Genomic DNA, 19,160 nt, shown 5'->3' with positions numbered 1-19,160 from the left:
TTGCCTACCCTCACCACCTGGGGGGCGGCCCGTCAGGAAGTCCAGTACCCAGTTGCACAGGGCGGGGTCGAGACCCAGGGTCTCGAGCTTGATGACGAGCTTGGAGGGTACTATGGTGTTGAATGCCGAGCTGTAGTCGATGAACAGCATTCTCACATAGGTATTCCTCTTGTCCAGATGGGTTAGGGCAGTGTGCAGTGTGGTTGAGATTGCATCGTCTGTGGACCTATTTGGGCGGTAAGCAAATTGGAGTGGGTCAAGGGTGTCAGGTAGGGTGGAGGTGATATGGTCCTTGACTAGTCTCTCAAAGCACTTCATGATGACGGATGTGAGTGCTACGGGCGGTAGTCGTTTAGCTCAGTTACCTTAGCTTTCTTGGGAACAGGAACAATGGTGGCCCTCTTGAAGCATGTGGGAACAGCAGACTGGTATAGGGATTGATTGAATATGTCCGTAAACACACCGGCCAGCTGGTCTGCGCATGCTCTGAGGGCGCGGCTGGGGATGCCGTCTGGGCCTGCAGCCTTGCGAGGGTTAACACGTTTAAATGTCTTACTCACTTCGGCTGCAGTGAAGGAGAGACCGCATGTTTCCGTTGCAGGCCGTGTCAGTGGCACTGTATTGTCCTCAAAGCGGGCAAAAAAGTTATTTAGTCTGCCTGGGAGCGAGACATCCTGGTCCGTGACTGGGCTGGGTTTCTTCCTGTAGTCCGTGATTGACTGTAGACCCTGCCACATACCTCTTGTGTCTGAGCCGTTGAATTGAGATTCTACTTTGTCTCTGTACTGGCGCTTAGCTTGTTTGATAGCCTTGCGGAGGAATAGCTGCACTGTTTGTATTCAGCCATGTTACCAGACACCTTGCCCTGATTAAAAGCAGTGGTTCGTGCCTTCAGTTTCACACGAATGCTGCCATCAATCCAAGGTTTCTGGTTAGGGAATGTTTTAATCATTGCTATGGGAACGACATCTTCAACGCACGTTCTAATGAACTCGCACACCGTATCAGCGTATTCGTCAATGTTGTTGTCTGACGCAATCGAAACATCTCCCAGTCCACGTGATGGAAGCAGTCTTGGAGTGTGGAGTCAGCTTGGTCGGACCAGCGTTGGACAGACCTCAGCGTGGGAGCTTCTTGTTTTAGTTTCTGTCTGTAGGCAGGGATCAACAAAATGGAGTCGTGGTCAGCTTTTCCGAAAGGGGGCGGGGCAGGGCCTTATATGCGTCGCGGAAGTTAGAGTAACAATGATCCAGGGTCTTTCCACCCCTGGTTGCGCAATCGATATGCTGATAAAATTTAGGGAGTCTTGTTTTCAGATTAGCCTTGTTAAAATCCCCAGCTACAATGAATGCAGCCTCCGGATAAATCGTTTCCAGTTTGCAGAGAGTTAAATAAAGTTCGTTCAGAGCCATCGATGTATCTGCTTGGGGGGGGATATATACGGCTGTGATTATAATCGAAGAGAATTCTCTTGGTAGATAATGCGGTCTACATTTGATTGTGAGGAATTCTAAATCAGGTGAACAGAAGGATTTGAGTTCCTGTATGTTTCTTTCATCACACCATGTCACGTTGGCCATAAGACATACGCCCCCGCCCCTCTTCTTACCAGAAAGATGTTTGTTTCTGTCGGCGCGATGCGTGGAGAAACCCGCTGGCTGCACCGCTTCGGATTGCGTCTCTCCAGTTAGCCATGTTTCCGTGAAGCAGAGAACGTTACAGTCTCTGATGTCCCTCTGGAATGCTACCCTTGCTCGGATTTCATCAACCTTGTTGTCAAGAGACTGGACATTGGCAAGAAGAATGCTAGGGAGTGGTGCACGATGTGCCCGTCTCCGGAGTCTGACCAGAAGACCGCTTCGTTTCCCTCTTTTTCTGAGTCGTTTTTTTTTTTTTTTTTTGGTCGCTGCATGTGATCCACTCGGTTACACTGGTTGTAAGGCAGAACACAGGATCCGCGTCGCGAAAAACATATTCTTGGTCGTACTGATGGTGAGTTGACGCTGATCTTATATTCAGTAGTTCTTATTAGAGAGAGATGATAGGCTGGGTATCTGGCCTACTAGAGAGAGATGATAGGCTGGGTCTATTAGAGAGAGATGATAGGCTGGGTATCTGGCCTACTAGAGAGAGATGATAGGCTGGGTCTATTAGAGAGAGATGATAGGCTGGGTATCTGGCCTACTAGAGAGAGATGATAGGCTGGGTATCTGGCCTATTAGAGAGAGATATGATAGGCTGGGTATCTGGCCTATTAGAGAGAGATGATAGGTTGGGTATCTGGCCTATTAGAGAGAGATGATAGGCTGGGTATCTGGCCTATTAGAGAGAGAGATGATAGGCTGGGTATCTGGCATATTAGAGAGAGATGATAGGCTGGGTATCTGGCATATTAGAGAGAGATGATAGGCTGGGTATCTGGCCTATTAGAGAGAGATGATAGGCTGGGTATCTGGCCTATTAGAGAGAGATGTTAGGCTGGGTATCTGGCCTACTAGAGAGAGATGATAGGCTGGGTCTATTAGAGAGAGATGATAGGCTGGGTATCTGGCCTACTAGAGAGAGATGATAGGTTGGGTATCTGGCCTATTAGAGAGAGATGATAGGCTGGGTATCTGGCCTATTAGAGAGAGATGATAGGCTGAGTATCTGGCCTATTAGACAGAGATGATAGGTTGGGTATCTGGCCTATTAGAGAGAGATGATAGGCTGGGTATCTGGCCTATTAGAGAGAGATGATAGGCTGGGTATCTGGCCTATTAGAGAGAGAGATGATAGGCTGGGTATCTGGCCTATTAGAGAGAGAGAGAGATGATAGGCTGGGTCTATTAGAGAGAGATGATAGGCTGGGTATCTGGCCTATTAGAGAGAGAGATGATAGGCTGGGTATCTGGCATATTAGAGAGAGATAGGCTGGGTATCTGGCCTATTAGAGAGAGATGATAGGCTGGGTATCTGGCCTATTAGAGAGAGATGTTAGGCTGGGTATCTGGCCTATTAGAGAGAGATGATAGGATGGGTATCTGGCCTATTTGAGAGAGATGATAGGATGGGTATCTGGCCTATTTGAGAGAGATGATAGGATGGGTATCTGGCCTATTTGAGAGAGATGATAGGCTGGGTATCTGGCCTATTAGAGAGAGAGGTGATAGGCTGGGTATCTGGCCTATTAGAGAGAGAGGTGATAGGCTGGGTATCTGGCCTATTAGAGAGAGAGGTGATAGGCTGGGTATCTGGCCTATTAGAGAGAGAGGTGATAGGCTGGGAATCTGGCCTATTAGAGAGAGGATGATAGGCTGGGTATCTGTAAAGCACTTTGTGACAACTGTTAATGTATTTAGGGCTTTATCAAATACATTTGATTGATTGGTTAATTATATTAGAGAGACATAATAGTTATTTTCATTTTCACAGGAAGTTAGTGAGAGAGGATGGGCAACAGCCACTCAGAGCAGGAGCAACAGCCCGAGAAAAGCCTTGTGAGGGGCGACACTGAGAAGGGAAAAGCGAAAGAGGCAGAAAAGACCACCACTAAGGTTTCCACCCCTCTCGCTCCCACCCCCAAGCTCTTAAGCCCTGTGCCACCCAGTCAGTTCAAGGGCATCCCAGACTTCACTGTAAACATGGGGCAAGCTTCTCTGTGCTCACTGCAGGCAACCCCATCTCTATCAAGTCTCTCCACAGAGAGCCCAATGAGCATGCAGGCTGTTCCTACGTCCTCTGCTACCCCTTCCTCTCCTTTCTGGCATACCCCTATAATCCCCTCCCACCCATCCCAGAAAGCGTCTTTACCAAAACCTCAGCCACGGGGCCCATCATCGCAGGAGGCAGCCCTGGCCCCCAACCCTCAGCCAACACAGCAGAGACCAGCACCAGTGGCCCCCAACCCTCAGCCAACACAGCAGAGCCTAGCACCAGTGGCCCCCAACCCTCAGCCAACACAACAGAGACCAGCACCAGTGGCCCCCAACCCTCAGCCAACACAGCAGAGACCTGCACCAGTGGCCCCCAACCCTCAGCCAACACAGCAGAGCCTAGCACCAGTGGCCCCCAACCCTCAGCCAACACAGCAGAGCCTAGCACCAGTGGCCCCCAACCCTCAGCCAACACAGCAGAGCCTAGCACCAGTGGCCCCCAACCCTCAGCCAACACAGCAGAGCCTAGCACCAGTGGCCCCCAACCCTCAGCCAACACAGCAGAGCCTAGCACCAGTGGCCCCCAACCCTCAGCCAACACAGCAGAGACTAGCGGCAGTGGCCCCCAACCCTCAGCCAACACAGCAGAGACTAGCGGCAGTGAAAGCAATGAGAAAGGCTTCACTTAGGTCTCCTCAGAACCCTGTCACCCCCACTGCCCCAGCCAAGACCCAGCCCACCCCCACTGCCCCAGCCAAGACCCAGCCCACCCCCACTGCCCCAGCCAAGACCCAGCCCACCCCCACTGCCCCAGCCAAGACCCAGCCCACACCCACTGCCCCAGCCAAGACCCAGCCAACCCCCACTGCCCCAGCCAAGACCCAGCCAACCCCCACTGCCCCAGTCAAGACCCAGCCCACACCTACCATCCCAGGTAAGACCCAGCCCACACCTACCATCCCAGGTAAGACCCAGCCCACACTCCCAGCCAAGACCCAACAAGATCCTCCTCCTCAAAATATCACTGCCAGGTCACCACTGATTAGAATTAGTCAACCCGATGGAACACGTATTACCCTTGATGAACTGAAGTCTAAACTTAGATCCCTTTGTGGTGACACTCACAGCAGCACGGGCACAAGCGGGAGCACGGGCACAAGGAGCAGCACGGGCACAAGGAGCAGCACGGGCACAAGCAGCAGCACGGGCACAAGGAGCAGCACGGGCACAAGCAGCAGCACGGGCACAAGCAGCAGCACGGGCACAAGGAGCAGCACGGGCACAAGCAGCAGCACGGGCACAAGGAGCAGCACGGGCACAAGCAGCAGCACGGGCACAAGCAGCAGCACGGGCACAAGCGGGAGCACGGGCACAAGGAGCAGCACGGGCACAAGGAGCAGCACGGGCACAAGGAGCAGCACGGGCACAAGTGGCAGCATTGAGGATAGAAAGTCTTTGCCTATATCACCACCAATGGTTGTTACTAAACCCCAGAGGAGATCCAGGAGACCAGATGGAACATCTATTACTCTTCATGAACGGAGGGATGGACTTCCAGAGAACAAGAAAACCAGCACCCCTAGTGGAGACACTGGCAACAACAAGGGCACAATCAGCAGCACACCCACTGGTTCTCTCAAAGTGCCTCCAAACTTTGTGCTCTCTAAAAAGATTCTGAAAAAGATTGAGCATAGGTGAGTCCCTGGTCTGTCTGTCTGTATATCTGTCTGTCTGTATATCTGTCTGTATATCTGTCTGTCTGTCTGTCTGTCTGTATATCTGTCTGTATATCTGTCTGTCTGTATATCGGTCTGTCTGTCTGTCAAATCAATTTTATTTGTCACATACACCAAATACAGCAGGTATGAAATGCTTACTTATTAACCAGCAATGCAGTTAAGAAAATAGAGTTAAGAAAATGTTTACTAAATAAACTAAAGTTTTAAAAATGTAAGAGTAACAAGAAAATAACAATAATGAGGCTATATACAGGGGGTACCAGTACAGAGTCAATGTGGAGGCTATATACAGGGGGTACCGGTACAGAGTCAATGCGGAGGCTATATACAGGGTGTTACGGTACAGAGTCAATGTGGAGGCTATATACAGGGGGTACCAGTACAGAGTCAATGTGGAGGCTATATACAGGGGGTACCAGTACCGAGTCAATGTGGAGGCTATATACAGGGGGTACCAGTACCGAGTCAATGTGGAGGCTATATACAGGGGGTACCAGTACAGAGTCAATGTGGAGGCTATATACAGGGGGGAGGCTACCAGTACAGAGTCAATGTGGAGGCTATATACAGGGGGTACCAGTACCGAGTCAATGTGGAGGCTATATACAGGGGTACCAGTACCGAGTCAATGTGGAGGCTATATACAGGGGGTACCAGTACAGAGTCAATGTGGAGGCTATATACAGGGGGTACCAGTACCGAGTCAATGTGGAGGCTATATACAGGGGGTACCAGTACAGAGTCAATGTGGAGGCTATATACAGGGGTACCAGTACAGAGTCAATGTGGAGGCTATATACAGGGGGTACCAGTACCGAGTCAATGTGGAGGCTATATACAGGGGGTACCAGTACAGAGTCAATGTGGAGGCTATATACAGGGGGTACCAGTACTGAGTCAATGTGGAGGCTATATACAGGGGTACCGGTCACCTATATACAGGAGTCAATGTGGAGGCTATATACAGGGGTACCAGTACCGAGTCAATGTGGAGGCTATATACAGGGGGTACCAGTACAGAGTCAATGTGGAGGCTATATACAGGGGTAGCAGTACCGAGTCAATGTGGAGGCTATATACAGGGAGTACCAGTACAGAGTCAATGTGGAGGCTATATACAGGGGGTACCAGTACAATGTGCGGGGGTACAGGTTAGTTGAGGTAATTTGTACAGTAGGTAGGGGTGAAGTGACTATACATAGATAATAAACAGTGAGTAGCAGCAGTGTAAAAACAAAGGGGGTCAATGTAAATAGTCCGGGTGGCCATTTGATTAGCTGTTCAGCAGTCTTATGGCTTGGGGGTAGAAGCTGTTAAAGAGCCCTTTGGACCTAGACTTGGCATTCCGGTACCGCTTGCCGTGCGATAGCAGAGAGAACAATCTATGACTAGGGTGGCTAGAGTCTTTGACAATTTTTAGGGCCTTCCTCTGACACCGCCTGGTATAGAGGTCCTGGATGACAGGAAGCTTGGCCCCAGTGATGTACTGGGCTGTACACACTACCCTCTGTAGCGCCTTACGGTCGGATGCCGAGCAGTTACCATACCAGGTGGTGATGCAACCAGTCAGGATGCTCTCGTTGGTGCAGCTGTAGAACTTATTGAGGATCGGGGACCCATGCCGAATCTTTTCAGTCTCCTGAGGGGGAATAGGCGTTGTCGTGCCCTCTTCACGACTGTCTTGGTGTGTTTGGACCATTCTAGTTTGTTGGGGATATGGATACCAATTAACTTGAAACTCTCAACCTGCTCCACTACAGCCCCATCGATGAGAACAGGGGCGTGTTCGTCCCTCCTTTTTCTGTAGTCCACGATCAGCTCCTTTGTCTTGATCACGTTGAGGGAGGTTGTTGTCCTGGCACCACACTGCCAGGTCACTGACCTCCTCCCTATTGGCTGTCTCCTCGTTGTCAGTGATCAGGCTGTTATGTCGTCAGCAAACTTCAAATCAAATCAAATTTTATTGGTCACATACACATGGTTAGCAGATGTTAATGCGAGTGTAGCGAAATGCTTGTGCTTCTAGTTCCGACCATGCAGTAATATCAAGTAATCTAACAATTTCACAACAACTACCTTATACACATTTATTACATCCAATTTTAAATTATTAAAGTGGCTAGAGATGAGTCAGTATGTTGGCAGGAGCCACTCAATGTTAGTGATGGCTGTTCAACAGTCTCATGGCCTTGAGATAGAAGCTGTTTTTCAGTCTCTCGGTCCCCACTTTGATGCACCTGTACTAGAGGTCGACCGATTATGATTTTTCAACGCTGATACCGATACCGATTATTGGAAGACCCAAAAAGGACGATACCGATTAATCGGCCAATTTTAAACAACATTTTTTGTAATAATGACAATTACAACAATACTGAATGAACAGTTATTTTAACTTAATATAATACATCAATAAAATCAATTTAGCCTCAAATAAATGAAACGTTCAATTTGGTTTAAATAATGCAAAAACAAAGTGTTGGAGAAGAAAGTAAAAGTGCAATATGTGCCTTGTAAAAAAGCTAACGTTTAAGTTCCTTGCTCAGAGCATGAGAACATATGAAAGCTGGTGGTTCCTTTTAACAGGAGTCTTCAATATTCCCAGGTAAGAAGTTTTAGGTTGTAGTTATTATAGGAATTATAGGACTATTTCCCTCCATACCATTTGTATTTCATTAACCTTTGACTATTGGGTGTTCTAATAGGCACTTTAGTATTGCCAGTGTAACAGTATAGCTTCCGTCCCTCTCGCCCCTACCTGGGCTCGAACCAGGAACACATCGACAACAGCCACCCTCGAAGCAGCATTACCCATGCAGAGCAAGGGGAACAACCACTCCAAGTCTCAGAGCGGGTGATGTTTGAAACGCTATTAGCGCGCACCCCGCTAACTAGGTAGCCATGTCACATCGGTTACACCAGCCTAATCTCGGGAGTTGATAGGCTTGAAGTCATAAACAGCTCAATGCTTGAAGCACAGGGAAGAGCTGCTGGCAAAACGCACGAAAGTGCTGTGAATGCTTACGAGCCTGCTGGTGCCTACCACTGCTCAGTCAGACTGCTCTATCAAATCATAGACTTAATTATAACATAATAACACACAGAAATACGAGCCTTAGGTCATTAATATGGTCGAATCCGGAAACTATCATCTGGAAAACAAGACGTTTATTCTTTCAGTGAAATACGGAACTGTTCTGTATTTCATCTAACGGGTGGCATCCATAAGTCTAAATATTGTACAAGCTTCAATGTTATGTCATAATTATGTAAAATTCTGGCAAATTAGGCGGCCCAAACTGTTGCACATACACTGACTCTGCGTGCAATGAACGCAAGAGAAGTGACACAATTTCACCTGGTTAATATTGCCTGGTAACCTGGATTTCTTTTAGCTAATTATGCAGGTTTAAAAATATATACTTCTGTGCATTGATTTTAAGGCATTGGTGTTTATGGTTAGGTACAGTCGTGCAACGATTGTGTTTTTTCCCCCGCAAATGAGCTTTTGTTAAATCATCCCCCGTTTGGTGAAGTTGGCTGTCTTTGTTAGGAAGAAATAGTCTTCACAGAGTTCGCAACGAGTCATGTTAGCAGGCAATATTAACTAAATATCCAGGTTTAAAAATATATACTTGTGTATTGATTTTAAGAAAGGCATTGATGTTTATGGTTAGGTACACGTTGGAGCAAGACAGTCCTTTTTCACGAATACGCACCGCATCGATTATATGCAACGCAGGACACGCTAGATAAACTAGTAATATCATCAACCATGTGTAGTTAACTAGTGATTATGATTGATTGTTTTTTATAAGATAAGTTTAATGCTAGCTAGCAACTTACCTTGGCTTCTACTGCATTCGCGTAACAGGCAGTCTCCTCGTGGAGTGTAATGAGAGGCAGGTGGTTAGAGCACTGGACTAGTTAACTGTAAGGTTGCAAGATTGAATCCCCGAGCTGACAAGGTAAAAATCTGTCATTCTGCCCCTGAACAAGGCAGTTAACCCACCGTTCCTAGGCCGTCATTGAAAATAAGAATGTGTTCTTAACTGACTTGTCTAGTTAAATAAAGATAAAATAAAGGTGTTAAAAAAAAAGTTTTTTTAATGAAAACTTGAAATCGGCCCTAATTAAATCGCCCATTCCGATTAATCGGTCGACCTCGCCTTCTGGATGATAGCGGGGTGAACAGGCCGTGTCTCGGGTGGTTGTTGTCCTTGATCTTTTTGGCCTTCCTGTGACATCAGGTGGTGTAGGAGTCCTGGAGGGCAGGTAGTTTGCCCCCGGTGATGCTTTGTGCAGACCTCACTACCCTCTGGAGAGCCTTACGGTTGTGGGCGGAGCAGTTGCCGTATCAGGCGATGCTCTCGATTGTGCATATGTAAAATTTGAGTGTTTTTGGTGACATGGCAAATTTCTTCAGCATCCTGAGGTTGAAGAGGCGCCACACTGTCTGTGTGGGTGGACCATTTCAGTTCGTCCGTGATGTGTACACAGAGGAACTTAAAACTTTCCACCTTCTCCACTACTGTCCCGTCGATGTGGATAGAGGGGTATTCCCTCTGCTGTTTCCTGAAGTCCACGATCATCTCCTTTGTTTTGTTGACATTGAGTGTGAGGTTATTTTCCTGACACCACACTCCGGGGGCCCTCACCTCCTCCCTGTAGGCTGTCTCGTCATTGTTGGTAATCAAGCCGACCACTGTAGTGTCGTTTGCAAACTTAATGGTGTTGGAGTTGTGTTTGGCCACGCATTCGTGGGTCTACAAGGAGTACAGGAGGGGACTGAGTACGCACCCCTGGGGCCTCCCTGTTCAGGATCAGCGTGGCAGACGTGTTGTTGCCTACCCTCACCACCTGGGGGCGGCCCGTCAGGAAGTCCAGGATCCAGTCGCAGAGGGAGGTGTTAAGTCCCAGGGTCCTTAGCTTAGTGATGTGCTTTGTGGGCACTATGGTGTTGAACGCTGAGCTGTAGTCAATGAATAGCATTCTTACATAGGTGTTCCTCTGTCTGTCTGTCCCTCCGTCTGTCTTTCTGAATATCTGTCTGTCCCTTTGTCTGTCTGTCTGTCTGTCTTTCTGAATATATGTCTGTCTGTCCCTCTGTCTATCTGAATATCTGTCTGTCTGTCCCTCCGTCTGTCTGACCCTCCGTCTGTCTCTCTGAATATCTGTCTGTCCGTCTTTCTGAATATATGTCTGTCGGTCCCTCTGTCTGTCCCACTGTCTGTCTCTCTGAATATCTGTCTGTCTGTCTGTCTGTCCCTCTGTCTGTCTTTTTGGTTGTGTTTTAGATTCCTCGTACATTATGTGATTTGACCACGAGACCGAAGATAAAAAAATCAGGTGTAAAAAGAACCCATCTGTCAAAAGTAAAGATACCTTCATAGAAAATGACTCAGGTAAAAGTGAAAGACACCCAGTAAAACACTACTTGAAAGTCTTAAAGTAATTGGTTTTAAATATACTTACGTTTCAAAAGTAAAAGTAGAAATCATTTCATATTCCTTATATTAAGCAAACCACAGCACCATTTTGTTTCTTTTTACATTTACAGGTAGCCAGGGGCACACTCAGACACTCAGACACTCAGACACTCAGACACTCAGACACTCCAACACTCAGACATAATTGACAAATTAAGCATTTGTGTTTAGTGAGTCCGCCAGATCAGAGGCAGTAGGGATGACCAGGGACGTTCTATTGATAAGTGCCGGAATTTCACAATTTTCCCATCCTGCTAAGAATTTAAAATGTAACGAGTACTTTTGGGTGTGAAGGAAAATGTATGGAGTAAAAAGTACATAATTTTATTTAGGAATGTAGTGAAGTAAAATTAGTCAAAATAGTAAATTACAGATACCCAAAAAAACTACTTAAGTAGTACTTTTTAAAGTATTTTTTACGTCAGTACTTTAGACCACTGTTAACTGGTTTTAATACATATTTTTTACTACTACAAGAAGTGCATTTTTGGTGTAGTTTGTTTATAGGCGTCATGTTCCCCAATCCTCTCCCTCCTCAGGATGGAGTATGTGAAGAAGCAGGAGAGTCTGCCTCCCCCTCCCAGCCCACTGAGGCAGGCGTCAGTCAGGGCAGCTCTGAACGGAGTCCCCTTCATCGAGGCTGTCAAAACTTCCACGCCTAAAGTCAAGCCTGCTCACAGAGAGGCCAAGGCCCAGAAAGCAAAGACCTCCAAATCAGACTATAACTTCAGCACTGCTGCCCAGACAATACAGCCAGCATGCCAGCCACAGCACAACCCAGAGCCTGCTAGCAAACCAGACAAACCACCTGGAACTTCAGCAGCGCCCGTCCCAAATGCTGACTCACCTGTCCCAAACAACTTGTCCTTTTCTCTTGGGACAACCACACCTCCAGCACAAACCCAGAAAGAGAAACGGTCTAAAAGCCAACCTCAGACTAAAGCAGCCCCTGAGGCTCAGGGCGCTGGTAGCACCTCGACCAGTTGCACCACGAGCATCACCAGTAAACCAGCGGGGACAGGAAGCAGCAGCCAGCTCACCTTCTCTCCCAACTCTGTGAGCGGACGTGCCCAGGCTGCCAGACTGAGGCTGAAGCAGATGAGAGAGGACAGGTCCAGGGCCCAGCCAGCAGAGGACAGGTCCAGGGCCCAGCCAGCAGAGGACAGGTCCAGGGCCCAGCCAGCAGAGGACAGGTCCAGGGCTCAGCCAGCAGAGGACAGGTCCAGGGCTCAGCCAGCAGAGGACAGGTCCAGGGCTCAGCCAGCAGAGAGCAGCAGAGAGGACAGGTCCAGGGCCCAGCCAGCAGAGGGCAGCAGAGAGGACAGGTCCAGGGCTCAGCCAGCAGAGGGCAGCAGAGAGGACAGGTCCAGGGCCCAGCCAGCAGAGGACAGGTCCAGGGCCCAGCCAGCAGAGGGCAGCAGAGAGGACAGGTCCAGGGCCCAGCCAGCAGAGGGCAGCAGAGAGGACAGGTCCAGGGCTCAGCCAGCAGAGGACAGCAAAGAGGACAGGTACAGGGCTCAGCCAGCAGAGGACAGCAGAGAGAACCACCTCTCGACAGAGCCACCCAGAGCTTCACATCGAGCACCAGTTCAACCCCCACCACGACCCCTCACACCAGGACCAAGACAATATCGAGGCCCTATCACCATCAAGCAGGGACAGAAGCCCTCAAGAGGACAGCCAGAAGCCAGACCCACTACAGAGGGCAAGAAACAGCCAGAGGTCAAACCCTCAACAGAGGGCAAGAAACAGCCAGAGGTCAAACCCTCAACAGAGGGCAAGAGTCCACAGCAGCTGCAGGAGGGCATCAGGGAAGCATCAGGATTCACCAGGACACACTACACTAACTGGTACGTATCTAATGCCCAGTTGCCCTCCTTTACAGAGCCCATGGTTGCCGAGGCAACACAGCTGATGGACAGGTATCAGAAGTATTGTAATGAGTTCCATTATCCTGATGGCAGAGGTGTGGTAGACTTCTCCAAGTTCAGCATGTCTACAACACTTGGCGGTAAGGTGAGGGAGGTGGATGATCCTACAGAGGTAAACACAGTCTTTGAGGAGTGGTACAGTGGCATCAACCCTTTCACACCTAAAACTCCTACTGCTGCTGATATACCCACTACCCAGCTACCCCAAGCCTCAGACTCAAAACCCACGCCAGACACCCCAGCCAAGGCTCCTCCCACCCAGTCCAGGAAGAAACAGACACAAGCGGTGGCTCAGTCCAGGAGGGCAGAAAAGATGAAGACAAGGGATACCAAGAAAGAGGAACAAATTGAGGATATCCCACCAGCCTCTCCCCCATCTCCCAAGTGCCCTCCCTACCCATCAGGCTGCTGGCACCCATTCACGGTGGATAAGTCCTGCTCGCGCCAGGCCCGCTGCCAGCACCGTGCCACTAACGCAGCGCTGCCACCCAACGTCACCAAGTGGTGAGTCACACTAACACACTTCAACCTAGCCTCGCTACCTATCAAACTACACAGCGTTGGCTCTGTCATTTGATATCTCATTCCCCTTGTGAGTGTAGTGTGTGATATAACACTATTGATATGTGTCAAGCTATGGCACCAAGTTACAGAGGAAAGAAAATATCCTATTTCATTCCTATACTAGCTTGATCCTTTCTAGTCCCACCCCCCTGTTGGAGAAAGACAACCTGTCTCTTCTCCCCCATCAGGTTGAACGTGAGGAGGAACTACCTGTGTGAGCCCCCCTGGGTCACCACGGCAACCCTAGCCGCCTCCCTAGCACTGAGAGAGAGAGAGGAGAGACTCGCTAGTGACAACACACATTCATTCACAAATACTGGAGGAAATATTTATACCGAGTAGTACAGTAGTCATGTTAAGTCATCTATTAAATTACACTGTAGACCATAAGTCAGGAACAAAAAGATTTTATTATTTTAAAAATGTCAAAAATGTTGATAATCTTTCAGAAACAAACATTTGTATTTTCCAGATCAATTAGATTACAAACCATTGAGGTGGTGGAGCAAGACATTAAACAAATACTTTTACAGCAATTCTCTTTTGTCAGTTGCCAGGAGACGAGGCCAGGGCATTGAAAACCCTAGAGTTTGAAGATGATACCTCAGAAGACAAGGAGAAGCCAAATAAGCAGGTGTAATAATGCAGGACGTCAACCATTTAGAGACATATGGAAGACAACCACTGTATTGGCCACTGTGCTACAGCACACTATGAATTAGTAAATGGACTGAGAGGAAAATTGCAAATTACACCCTATTCCCTAGACATAAACTCTCCAAAACGTTCCTCAAAGCAGTCAGGGTAAATAGAAACTTGGACATTAGAATGTGCCAACACGTCGATCTTTAAACTCGGGGGGAACGCCTAAAAAAAGGTGGACAAAGCAGTCAGGAGCCACTGAACAGACTGACCTTAGTTGTGGAGTGAGGACTTTATTTCAGTACATTTTACTGCGATGCGTAAAACACACCGTCAGACTAGGATGTAAAAAATAATAAACTTGCCACGTCTCTTATCAGCGCCGTGAGAAGCAGGTTGAGTGGTACAGAATGACAAAGTGTTGGAAAATCTACCAGTCTGACAATCTGTCAGCATTTGAGGACTGTATGTTTGCATGTGTCTGTGTCATGAATATATCTAGCTTCTGTAGTACGGCGCGCTCTCTACACAATCATCTCCAGCTGACGTGCATATTCGATGACCTGCGTAGCCAGCTCGGTGGAGGGGATGTTGACTTCCTCTGTCCTCTGCTGTTGGCTACTGAACGAGTAGTAGCCATCTGGGCTCTGGGTCCAGCCCCGCTGTAACACAGACAACTTTAATATGACGAGAGGCTCTGGGTCCAGCCCCGCTGTAACACAGACAACTTTAATATGACAAGATGGGACTAAACTCAAGTTCTAAGGATCGCCCATTCTCTCAAATCCAGGAGCATGTTCAGTTAGCCTGGTCCCAGATCTGTTTGTGCGGTAAAGCCAACTGTTTGACGAAGGACCATAGGAGATCTTTGACCAGGCTAGTGTTGAGTAGGGCACAGAACAGAATAAAACAGACATGAACTAACCTTGTTGGCATACTCTGTCATGTTGTTTGGGGAGGAGAAGAAAAGGACTCTGGTAGCTTCGTTGAACTGAATCTGTTTATAAGCCTTCTCTATGCACCCAGCAATCTCATCGCTGAAACAGAGAAGGAACACACAGTGTGCCATTGACCGGACCACCAGGATGACGCATCCAAATCCAGGCAAAAATATTCATTCATCCAAATGTCATGCTGTGTCTTACCGGATGGTGTCTAGTAGAATGTCTATGAAGAAGGTGTAGCTCTCAGCAGGGATGTTACCTTTGGCCAGAAACACCTTGTTGTAACTTCCCTCCATCAGGTACTGACAGGAAGTTCAACCATTCAAAACAGACATTCTACAAGTCAGTTCTACACATGGAAGTTAAATGGCTCCACAAAAGATAAACAAAGATAGAAATGAGAAAAGAACAAAATGAAGAAGACATCTGTAAGGTGAAAATTTGAATTCCTGCTGAAGATATTTAACTAGGTCAACGAAGGCCAGAATATGACTCTTCTTGGGGGAGATAACGAGGGCCTGACGCAGTAGCAGTTACCTGCTCTAAGGAGACCGGGTGGCGGATGTAGACGTTGGTCTGGATGTCTTTAGCAGTCAGCCTCTCCAGCTCTGTGTGGAACTCTGACACGCGGTTCTGGGACAGCAGAAAGAGGAGGTTCAGGCCCAGTAGCTGGTGCATGTAGGCCGACTCTGGCAACTCATCCCTGGACGGAGGGAGAAAGTGAGACACTGTTCTAGTTGTTTGAACAAGCATAGGTTGGAGATGCTCTGGGAATATATTGAGAAAGATTTAAGATATTTTGAACATGAAAACAAAATAAGTGACATTACTTGTAATCAAAGTAGTAACATTTGAGCTGGGCCATGTATCTCTCAAAGGAAGGGATGTCCTTCTTTAGGATAGCCCACAGAGCCCCGATCTCCAGAACATCACCTGAGAAACAACGTAGACAAATCTGTTAGCCACTGTTGTCATCCAGTTGATATATGATCAAACCCTGATATCTTAATAAGTTATCACACACTGAAATTATTCTGCTGATTCTGAGCAATGACTCAGAATCAAGCGTGTAGGAAGACATGTCAACAACGACAAAAAATATGAGGTAGTTAGCCTCTTTGCCCCCGGGAGACCTGTACAGTTCCCGTCGCTTAAGACCACATCCTGTACCCAGAAAACATATTTACCAGCTCTCTGGTTGACCTGTTTCAGGCTATAGAATGTGTGAACTTTGGTCAAAATAAAAATGTTTACATCAATTTTCTGATGCTCACTCCCTAGTCCCTATACTCTGTTGTGGTTGCCATGGGAGATTAGTGCCTGATCCAAGATGGCAGTGCACCTTTAGGGAAATATGTGAATTCAGTCAACTCTGGAAAATTTGGATATAAATACATTTTCACACGTTGTATAGCCCGAAACGACTGGTAAGACATTCCAGATTTATAGATTTGCCTTTGTGATGAAAAGTTTCTGGGAAATATATCAACCAGGAGGGCTGGTAAATATGTTTTCGGGGTACGGGATGTCACCTTCGGCGACGGGAGATCAATATGGAACTTTAGTGCATTTCCAAGTAACACGATAATTCAGATGGCCACTCCAACTTCACTCTCATGTGGGTGCTAGCAAGCAGGCTAGGTGATGCTAGGTATTAAACAGCCAATCTGATAGGGTCTGGAAGCTCCATTGAGCTTCGATTGGTCAATAACCTTGTGATATCACAGAATATTTACATATGGTTAATCTTTCCCAGAGAAGAAGAGGCCCAACTCAGCAGAAAAACTGTCTCCTTCCAGCAGGTGGTGTATTTTCATTGTTTCACCCACCAAGCAAGGCATTTTTGTATAAGGTCAATGTGTCAAATTTGGTTAAAAAAAAAGAAAAGATTGCTTACTTGCTGCGTGAGGTTCATTTGTTCTAATAGATGTTTCATAATATTTAAGTTATGAGTGTTCTGATAGGACATGACATCCCAGCCACTTAAAAAAAACACTATCAAGAGTTCTCTCCAGATAGCTATGCATATTCAGAGCATGAGGTTAGTAGTATCTCCTTTCAATACAGGCAGTTGACGTCAACAACCCACATTGAATATTCAAAAAAGGACTACAATAATAAGACGTATCCACCAATCCAAATAATGGATAGACGAGAGCTAGACAGCCCAACTGTGCCGCTCTGTGGACAACGACTCCCACTCCTAGGTCCAGGAGACATGCATCTTGTTAGTGTATCCATAATCTTCTGCTTTCCCTCCCTCGCATTACCCAAAGGTCCCTCCAATTCCCTCAATTGAAAATAAACGGGGCTCCGTTGTTTCTTCGCCCCCATCGTGTTGTGTGGAAATGCACTGTTTACAGGTCTCACTGAGAGAAGAGGCTATGAGTTAGCTGGGTCATTCCAACTGTAAGGTGCTATTCGGACCTCAACTTTCGAAAGAAAATATATAAATCAGAAAAAGTACATGTTTGACTTCCACTTCAGCTTATTGGTCAAGCTCAGGCACTTAAAACATTTGGGGTCCATTTTTCAATTTGTTACGTGCATAAACATAGCAGGGTTGTAAATGTTGAGCCTAAATTGACCATAGCTCTGAGTGAACAAGACCTGAGCTAGCATATTGGTGAACAGGATTTTAATAACTATCAAAACATATTTTAACATTTACAGACTAACATGAAGGTAAAAAGGTCCTGACATTATATTTAGAAGCTTTAAAAATAATAATAATTTTAAAACCACATGACACTAAATAAAGAAGTTATAGTTCCTGGGGCCAGAAAAGGCAGCGCATTGTAGGAACGTTTGCCAGTTAGTATTTTGATGTGATGACTAGTAACTTACGAGCTAAAATAAGCTGCTGTTTGGTGAGCTTAGTTCCAGTCGTTGGTAAGAAGTTTAACTCCAATAACGAGATCTGTAGAAAGAAATTGCAACGGACGGTTGATATCTTTGTAAAAACAATTGGTTACGTTAGCTTAGCGAACGTTAGCTTAGCAATACTAGCTAATTGACAAAATACAGTATAATTTAGGTTCGAGGGTGAAGAAACTAAATATTGTAATAGCTTTTTACCTTGAGCTTGCTCAAAATGTCTCCACATTTGTTCAGATTTGGATTTTTCTTGTTCCATTCCGTTTTCAATGTTTCATATAGCCCCGCGGTCTCTTTCAGTACAGACGCCATGGTGATTCTGCAAAATGTACGACACCGGACGCTTGGAATACGGTACGCGACTGTCGTAAAACAGCTCTGTTGATAAAGAGTATATATTATATTGACAAGATAGTCAAGTGACCACTCGAACAATGGAAATACTTTCCCCGAACATTTTTATTTTCTTGCCTGAATATTGTCAAGATCGACACATTCTCACATAGCCGTTGCTAAGTCATAAATTGACACTTCAGTGTTGTGCTGTTTATTTCGGATTGTTTTTTTTTTTTAAACGATGAAGATGTTCAGATGAAAGTATAAATGCAATTTGTTGACCCCCGAAACACCTTGGACTTGGATACACATTATCCCGAATAAAAACATCTGTTAAATTCGCTGCTCTGTTTTGCTAGTTTTTAAGTCTTCATTTCATAGGGAATTCTCGGATATACATCGCCAAAATGTCGATAATAAAGGTGCTAACATGGCAGCCGTTCTAAAATATGGCCAAACCAGATATTGCTCTGGGTGGGACCATTTAAGCCAATGAAAGAGCAGATTTTGTATGTGTGTAAACTTTATTTAGCTAGGCAAGTCAGTTAATGACACATTCTTATTTACAATGACGGCCAAACCCCGACGACACTGGGCCAACTGTGCACCGCCCTATGGGACTCCCAATCATGGCCAGATGGGATGCAGCCTGGATTCGAACCAAGGACTGTAATGACACCTCTTGCACTGAGATGCAGTGCCTCGGGAGCCCAAAATAGTCTAGCTACTATTTAATCCACAGATTGCCTTGGATCTCTTTCCTTTCTCTAAACACTGATGAATTCAACTTCATCTCCTCTTAATTCTGAACAAGAGGTCATCAGAACACAGTTCATACCGTTTATTAGGCAGTGATAATAATACAACAAGTAGCAGTTGGTGAAGCTAGCTGTGTACAGTATTCAGTAAAATAGATAAACAAACCACATTTTATTTGTCATATACATGGTTAGCAGATGTTAATGCAAGTGTAGCGAAACGCTTGTGCTTCTAGTTCCGACAA

At 46.6% G+C, this 19,160-nt stretch overlaps 2 protein-coding genes across 3 annotated transcripts; one reads left to right on the top strand and one right to left on the bottom strand.

Annotated features, from left to right (window-relative positions):
- Nucleotides 1-3,431: 3,431 nt before the first annotated feature.
- Nucleotides 3,432-13,894, top strand: LOC121839174 (flocculation protein FLO11-like). Its single transcript, XM_042296585.1, has 3 exons — nucleotides 3,432-5,329; nucleotides 11,403-13,298; nucleotides 13,547-13,894. The coding sequence occupies exons 1-3, from the start codon at nucleotides 3,432-3,434 to the stop codon at nucleotides 13,698-13,700; spliced, it is 3,948 nt and encodes a 1,315-aa protein (XP_042152519.1). The 3' UTR covers nucleotides 13,701-13,894.
- psmd8 (proteasome 26S subunit, non-ATPase 8) lies at nucleotides 13,750-18,180 on the bottom strand. 2 transcript variants are annotated; one of them, XM_024405652.2, is made up of 7 exons: nucleotides 18,023-18,180; nucleotides 17,792-17,864; nucleotides 15,775-15,877; nucleotides 15,482-15,647; nucleotides 15,146-15,246; nucleotides 14,926-15,037; nucleotides 13,750-14,662 (listed from the first exon to the last, which is right to left on the bottom strand). In XM_024405652.2, exons 1-7 carry the CDS (start codon nucleotides 18,131-18,133, stop codon nucleotides 14,525-14,527), a joined length of 804 nt encoding a protein of 267 aa, XP_024261420.1. In that variant the 5' UTR covers nucleotides 18,134-18,180; the 3' UTR covers nucleotides 13,750-14,524. The 2 variants fall into 2 exon arrangements, with proteins under 2 accessions (XP_024261420.1, XP_024261421.1); XM_024405653.2 differs by having other exon boundaries at nucleotides 14,626-14,712.
- Between the last annotated feature and the right edge of the window lie 980 nt (nucleotides 18,181-19,160).

The sequence above is a fragment of the Oncorhynchus tshawytscha genome, linkage group LG14, assembly GCF_018296145.1.
Source record: "Oncorhynchus tshawytscha isolate Ot180627B linkage group LG14, Otsh_v2.0, whole genome shotgun sequence".
Classification (NCBI taxonomy): Eukaryota; Metazoa; Chordata; class Actinopteri; order Salmoniformes; family Salmonidae; genus Oncorhynchus; species Oncorhynchus tshawytscha.
This window is presented reverse-complemented; position numbering and strand designations above follow the sequence as displayed.

Excerpts from the sequence above, each read along its gene's own strand:
- LOC121839174 (XM_042296585.1), top strand. The coding sequence starts at position 3,432 with ATGGGCAACAGCCACTCAGAGCAGGAGCAACAGCCCGAGAAAAGCCTT. Across the intron at positions 5,330-11,402 it reads CTGAAAAAGATTGAGCATAG|GATGGAGTATGTGAAGAAGC; the intron begins GTGAGTCCCTGG and ends CTCCCTCCTCAG. Across the intron at positions 13,299-13,546 it reads CCACCCAACGTCACCAAGTG|GTTGAACGTGAGGAGGAACT; the intron begins GTGAGTCACACT and ends CTCCCCCATCAG.
- psmd8 (XM_024405652.2), bottom strand. The coding sequence starts at position 18,133 with ATGGCGTCTGTACTGAAAGAGACCGCGGGGCTATATGAAACATTGAAA. Across the intron at positions 15,878-17,791 it reads ACAGCAGCTTATTTTAGCTC|GTGATGTTCTGGAGATCGGG; the intron begins GTAAGTTACTAG and ends GTTGTTTCTCAG. Across the intron at positions 14,663-14,925 it reads TGACAGAGTATGCCAACAAG|CGGGGCTGGACCCAGAGCCC; the intron begins GTTAGTTCATGT and ends TCTGTGTTACAG.